The sequence below is a fragment of the Fonticula alba genome, assembly GCF_000388065.1.
Source record: "Fonticula alba strain ATCC 38817 unplaced genomic scaffold supercont2.1, whole genome shotgun sequence".
NCBI lineage: Eukaryota > Rotosphaerida > Fonticulaceae > Fonticula > Fonticula alba.
The window spans coordinates 4,418,089-4,425,177 of NW_009242971.1; the positions used below are offsets into that span (position 1 = coordinate 4,418,089).

General features: G+C 66.1%; 1 protein-coding gene across 1 annotated transcript; it reads left to right on the forward strand.

Annotated features, from left to right (window-relative positions):
- Nucleotides 1-519: 519 nt before the first annotated feature.
- On the forward strand, nt 520-6,710 carry H696_00947 (hypothetical protein; the record flags this gene model as incomplete). The annotated part of the gene is made up of 6 exons (XM_009494836.1): nt 520-712; nt 860-1,457; nt 1,544-1,829; nt 1,891-5,090; nt 5,233-5,538; nt 5,666-6,710. The coding sequence occupies 6 exons, from the start codon at nt 520-522 to the stop codon at nt 6,708-6,710; spliced, it is 5,628 nt and encodes a 1,875-aa protein (XP_009493111.1).
- Nucleotides 6,711-7,089: the final 379 nt, after the last annotated feature.

The following is a 7,089-nucleotide window of genomic DNA, read 5'->3' on the forward strand; positions in this document are numbered from 1 at the left end:
CCCCCCCCCCCCCCCCCCCCCCGCCTTTTGCACCTCCTTTCACGGAACTCTCCCGCCTCCCATACATACACACACACACACACGCTGGTCGTTAGCATATTGCTGTCCAGAAGAAGGCACTGCCCCTAAAGTACTCTTCCTCTTCCTCCTCCTCCTCCTCCTCCTCCTCCTCCTCCTCCCTGCCTCGTCTCCCTTCCCGTCCACCAGTAGTCCCATCGGCTCCTCGGCGCTGACGCAGCCTTCCTGCGCCTTTGCCAGCCTCGCAAATAGGCAGTCCGGATGGCCGCCGGAGGTCGCGGGCCCGAGCCTGGGGATAATGGCGAAAATGTCGGCTCGGAAGCAGAGCGCAGCATGTGCGCACAGCAACTGCCCCCAGCCGGCCCTCGCCCTGGGAACACCCTGCAGCCTGGGCCCCCTTCTGCCCCAGTATCGCCCCTTTTGTCGGTGATCATGTCAGCTGGCGAGGTGGTGTCATTTCCGTCCTCCGGGGCACCGGCAGCATCGACTCGCCCTTTCAAAATGGAGTCCCCCACCTTGAGCTCCCTGGGTCGATCCATCAGCCGGGCACCCAGGCGCGAGCATCTGCCCCCTCGCACGACGGCCAACACCACCACCACGACCGCCACGACCACCACCGCCACCGCCACCGCCACCGCCACTGCGGCCGCCATCGCCCCCAGCGACGGCGTGGTGGACTTGACCATGGATTCAAGTGAGTCGGATGGCGCACGCCGCGAGGGAAAGCCACGGCGCATGGCTTGGACCAGGCCAGACTCTCCGAAAATCCCTCCCATCAGTCCGCTAATCTCTTCGCTACAATGGCCACGCGATTCGGTGCCCCTCACCCGGCGCCGGCCAGCGCCTGCCGTCGCGGCACCCATCAACCAAACCCTGGAGACACAAAGGCTCGCTGCTCTTACCCGGGCCACCATCACTTTTGGTGATCCCATCAACCTCAGTGCTGCCATTGAAACAATCGAAGGGAGACCCCCGCCCGGACCCGGGCCGGCATCATCATCCGGGCGCCAGGCGCCCGGTGTGACCCTCGCCGATGCCTGTCGACTGCTGGTGGATGGCCGCCTGAGCAGCTTGTCGCTGTTGAATGCATTGCAATTCTGGCAATGCTGCGCACAACTCGGCCGGATGCCAGGCCAGGCGGACATTCCACCATTGGGATTGCCCCACCCTGCGGACCCGGTCGATGGTATGCCCCTCGGTAGCTTGCTGGCACTCATTGGTCTCCCTCATGGTGTCTTCATCGAGGCCATGCGTTTGGTGGAGGAATCGCCGGTGTATGGGCTGTTTGCCGGGCGACGCTACTCGCCCGCACTGCCAGCGGCGGCCCTCCAGTTTCCGGCCTTACTCAGCGACGATGGCGTCTTGCTGATTCCGGACATGTTGTCACCGCTCTTTGGCCTGAACCAAAGCTCCGCGGCTGGCTTGGCGGCTGTGCCGCTGTCCGCCACTCTGACACCGGGGCACGACGCTCTTCCGATCTGCCCGCACTGCCAGCGGCGGCCCTCCAGTTTCCGGCCTTACTCAGCGACGATGGCGTCTTGCTGATTCCGGACATGTTGTCACCGCTCTTTGGCCTGAACCAAAGCTCCGCGGCTGGCTTGGCGGCTGTGCCGCTGTCCGCCACTCTGACACCGGGGCAGCTCCCCGCGGCATATGCAGCGACAGCGACACCCATCGACTCCGTGGGCAATATCCGCCACGCTGACGCATTGGATATGGCCGAGTCAAAGAGCGCCATCTTCGGGGCAGCGGAGCCCCCTGCGCCGGGTTTCCGTCTGGAGATCGCCCCCATCCGGGAGGACGATGCCCCGGTGGAAGATGAGATCGGAAGAGCGTCGTGACGCTGACGCATTGGATATGGCCGAGTCAAAGAGCGCCATCTTCGGGGCAGCGGAGCCCCCTGCGCCGGGTTTCCGTCTGGAGATCGCCCCCATCCGGGAGGACGATGCCCCGGTGGAAGATGCGGCAGGCCAGGTCGATCCTTTGGCCGAGTCCCAATCGCCGGATGGGCCGAACCAACGCCTGAAGGCTCTGCAGGGACGCCTACAGCAGGTGATTGCCCATGGCGTGCCTGACCGAACGGCCCTCCGGAACATCCAGCACGCCCTGCTGCAACAAATCCGCCAGGAGCGGGCCAATCAGCCCCCCCGGCGACTTGCCGGGTTATACAGCGAGCCCCTGGGTCGACTGGCTGATGCGCGCTTTCTCCATTTACGACATGGGATCGCTCGAACCCGGGCTCAAATTCGCCAGTCGCAGACCCTGCCCGAAGCCAAATCCCGTCTGTGCGTCGGCGGAAGCTCGTACATTTGGGATATGCACGCGTATGCCGGGTATTTGAGTCACTGGGGGTGGAGGGCTTCCAGTCGCGGTGGATCCTCCATCGAGTCATCTACCGACACCTCGGCCGGCTTGGCTTCCGGCCCGCCTGGTGGTGACCCTGCACGAGTGATTCCCTTCGGTCCCCAACGGGGTGAGGTGGTGGACTTCCGCTTTCCCGGCCGGCGGGCCCTTCGCCGGGGTACTCGCAATGGGGTGCCCGGCCAGCGCGGCTGGACCAGCCACCAGCGGCTGCTGATGCGGGGGCATGCTTTCCGCCTGCGTCGGGCGCTTGGCCTGCCGCCACAATGTCGCAGGCCCCTGGATCCTGGTCCCCTTCCGAAGCCGTTGGTGGCGGCCGGCGTGGAGGGCGTCGGGCTTTCGGCCGACCGGCGGCGTTTCAGCGACTGGACCGCCCAATCGGTGATTGACTGGGATGAGCTTGGTCGACTGGCAGCGCAAACCGGGCGCACCCCGGTCGAGTTGGCTCTTTATGGGCGAACGGTGGCCGCCGTGTCGGGGCGCATTTCGCGTGTGGGTGGTGCCGCTGAGCGGGCTCTCTTCAATTGGGGCGATGTGGCCCCGGGGCCCACCGGCGAGGGGGCCGTGTCTCCGGTGCCAACCTGTCGAATGTGTTGCCGAGCCTGTGGAACCGGCGGCCCTGATGATGCCTTGCCGCTGGATGCCTCGCGGCATTGCCACTGGCCGAATGCCGAGGATATGCCCACCGCGCGCTATTCGCTTGGGCGCTTCATCCCGGCGGATCTTCCCCGGTGTACCTCTTGCGGGAGCCAGCTCCTGTCGCCGATGCCCGGCCCCGGCCGGGTGGACCCATCCCCATGGTTGAGCCCGGTGGCACTGGCCAAGCACGATGGCAGCGACACCGGCAGCACCGGGGCCAGCGATGCCGATGTGGACTCTGGCGACTCCTCTGATTCCGACCTGTCGGATCTCGAGGGGCACGGCAGCCTGCTTGAGGGGGCTCTCCGCCGTGGGCCCGGCCGGTCCGCCGATCCGACCGCTCACATCAGCCTCCACGACTCCTCGTCCTCCGATTCCGATTCACTGTCTTCCGGCTCCTCCTCCTCCTCCTCCCTCCCAAGCGATGAGAGCCTTCCCCAATTGCCGGCAAGCGACTCCGAAGTGTCGGGCCTTGACTCCGATGATCCGGATCGCCACCTTGCCGGAAAGCCGGAGGCCCCTCCGCATGGTGTACTTCCAGCTCTCCCGGCTCCGGGAGGCCCACCCGTGCCGGGCACAGGCAAGTCCGAGCTTCCGATCGCCACAGAGGCCGATCTGGAGAATGCCGGCACACGGGCCACCGTTGAGCGTCGGTATCTACCGCCGCCGACGTCGCGCCGGCGGCCAGCCGCGAAATCACCCCGTCGGGTGCCTCTCTTCACGGCGGGCCTCCCGGAGGAGATCCTGTCGCGGGATTACCCGATTAGTCAAGCGGAGGAGTTTGCGCGGATGTGGGGCGTGCCGGCGGTGTCGCCGCACGATCCCCGGCGCCTGGCGGTGTATGACATTGGTCCCCATGCGGATTTGGCTCCCCGGTGGCCCGGGCCAAGCATGCTGTTCGGTGATCAAGCCACCTCCGGTTGGGATTTCCTGCGGCAGCTGTATGACGCCTTTCACGAGGTGGTCAGCAACCCGGCGGCGCCGATTTCCGTCCTGCGCCTGCTCCGCACGCTCGGGCGCTCGGTTGTGCCGCTGGTGTATCATGCCCTGCCGAATCCGGACAGCGCGGCCTGGTTCCTGCAGCTGGAGACCCGGCAGCTGAGGTTCACGCGGCCGGAGTACATTTGGTCCGGTCTTGGGGCCGGAGCCGTGAGCTTGTGCGATTTGACCGACGAGCAGCAGGGCCACTTGGCGCCCCTGGTATTTGGAACACATCCCACTGGCGCCGATCGGCTCCTGCAGGCCGCAAGCTTTACCTTCCCCCGGCGAGTGGGGTCGACGGTCAGCCGGCCGGGGCGGTGGTTTTTGCCCGGGGGCTTCCCCGGGTCTGGGCGGCTGCACCCTGCGCCGCAGCACCTGAGCCCATGGCTTGGTCGGACGGAGGCGGTCTTTTCCCGGCGATCTCCCTTGGACACGCGTCGGCTCATGTCGCTGGAGTTCGAGTCCCTCGAGTGCCGTGCCCGGAGCGACGGCCTGACCCGGCCGGATCGGCCGGACTCCGACTCGGACGCGGATCCGGGCCGTGAGTTGAGCCGGCTGCCGGCCCGGCTGCGCCACCGGGCGCAAGCCCTCACCGGGGCATATGCACCCTCGGACTCGGACCCGTACGACTCGGACCATGACAGTGATCCGGGGGATTCGCAGGTGGCCATCCATACGGGCATGCCGTTGGTTCTCTTCTTTCAAAATCTGCGCGATGGCCTGTTGAAGCAGGCCCCGCTTCCGGACCCGGGGCCCGATCCCCCGGTGCCAAGTGGCCCCGGGTCCCACCGGCTGCCCCCGGGGGAAATCGATCCTGTGGGTGTCGAGGCGGAGCTCTCCTTCCGCCGGGATCTTCTCCGGCGGACGGCCATGCTGCAGCCCATGCGGCTGACTGATGACCCGCGCCAGTATCTGGAGGAGGATCGGGCGATGCTGGCCCAGCGCCGCGCAGAGAACCGAGCCCGACGGGCAGATGCCTTTGCTTGGGCCCGGCTGCGTGCTGCCAAGGCGGCCGGCCAGCCGACGCCTCGAGGGGCCCATCCACCCGATGCGTTGATCCGGCATGATCGTTGTGTGCACATTGCCCGGCGGTGCGCTCCCTCCTGTGGTCCTTTTTTTTTTCCCTCTTTCCTCGCCCCCATTTGCTCGGCCCCCTGCTCCCATCCTTCGGGCACTGTCTGACCACCTTTTGCTGCGCCTCCCTCTTCCTTGTGCTTTCCCCCCATCCCACAGACTCTATCTACAGCACCCGGACGCGTGGATCACCACGCGTGCGGTGAACCAGTTGGCGCTGGCGGCTCGGATGTTCGCCCGACGTGTGGCCCGGGTGGCGGCACATCTGGCTGTGGCCTCGGCACATCGTTTGGCTGCTCCGCGGCTGGCATCTCCGCATTGGCGCCGGCGTGCCCTACGAAACTCGGCACAGGTGGATGCCACTCACGTGGCGGAGGCCCTACGCATGGTGGCTCAAGCGCGCCCGCGCGAGGTCCTCTCCAAACCCAGTCGACTGATGGCCATCTGGTCGGCCGATCCGCAATGGTATGTGTCTTGTCGGTTTCAGTTGCTTTCCACCCTTCCACCATTGCCGATGCTCCTGGGGAGGCCTCTTCTGACGCGAGCCCGTGCTTCCTTGTTCTCCTGGGGGGGGGGGTCCATGCCGAAACAGGCTCCTCTTCGATCCGGAGCCCGCGCAGCCGGATTTCATGGAACGCATCTTCGGCGGTGAGCCGGGACACTTCGATGATCCCATGCTGGGCCCACCGCGGCCACGGCTGCACCATGCAGCCACCCGTCTGCCAGGGTTGTACAAGTCGCCGGACCATGTTTTGGATGTCCCTTCCGACGAGGAGGAGGCTGCCGACGGAGCAGCGGCATCTCCAGCTGCGACCGCGGCGGCCGGTGCGGCCCCCGAGCCGGTCGCCATGTCACCCATCCCCCTGTCTTCCTCTTCTTCCGGGGCAGATTCCGCTCTTGAGCGCTATTTCAACATGCAGCTCTCGGCAGCCGGGTCCTCGAGCTGCTCGGAGGACGGCCGCATGGGGCCGGGGAAGCGTCCGCGTGATGGCGTATTGGAGCATGCGGCGCCGGTGACCAAGCGCCTGGCCACCGGCCGCGGGTCGCTCACTCCCGCGACCCTACGCGACTTGCTGGATGATGTGCCCCTGTCAACTGGGCCCTCATCCTCGGAGGAGGAGCCGGAGGAGGTCATCGATGGGGCTCTACTCCACCCAAGCCAAGGGGACTCCCAGTCGCAGCCGCTCTTTTCCCACCCGGATCCTCGACTGTCGAGCCCTCTTTTGTCGTTGGATGCCGGCACTCTGGCATCCGGCTCCGACAGTGACACCCTAGCCGGGGCTTTCTTCGACCCAATGGAACGTGCGGAATTGGATCTCCGTTCGGGCCTGCCCTCGGGCCATGGGGTCCTCCCTGTCGCCGGTGTTGGTGTTGGCCACAGCAGCAGTGACACGGGGGACAGCAGTGGCAGCGGCAGCAGCAACGGCAGCAACGGCAGCGGCAGCAGCGACAGCAGCAGCGACGGCAGCAGCGACGGCAGCAGCGATAGCGACGGCCCCAGCGACATAGACACCGCTGCTGGCGGCGAAAGTGGCCGACAGACGCGAGCCATTCAGGTGGCCATCAGCCAGGCTCGGCGTGCGGCTGGTCGTGCCGATCAGCTTGGCCGCATTTTCGGTCACCAACCCGAGGACTGAGCGGAGTCCTCTTTTCCTCACTGCCCTGTGGGGCCGTCTTGACCTTGTGAAATTCTCAAATGCCCCCCATTCTCCTGTTCTTCGATACATCTTTTTCCTCTCCCCTCCTGCCCTGGATGATGTTGTGCACGCATGCTCGCACACGCGCCCGCGCGGCATCCGGAAACAACAAGAGCGCCTTCCGTGGGTGCATGTGCATTCACGCGTTGCGAAGCCCGGATCACCAGATCCCCCAATCCGCTGATCACATGTCAACAACCAACGTTCAAATGGGGGCTAAATGCCACGACACGACCTGCTCCTACTCTATGGGGGAACCGGGCCGATGTTCCAGCCTGAGGTGTGGGCTGCCACCGTGGAGCAGGGGGGGGGGGGGGGG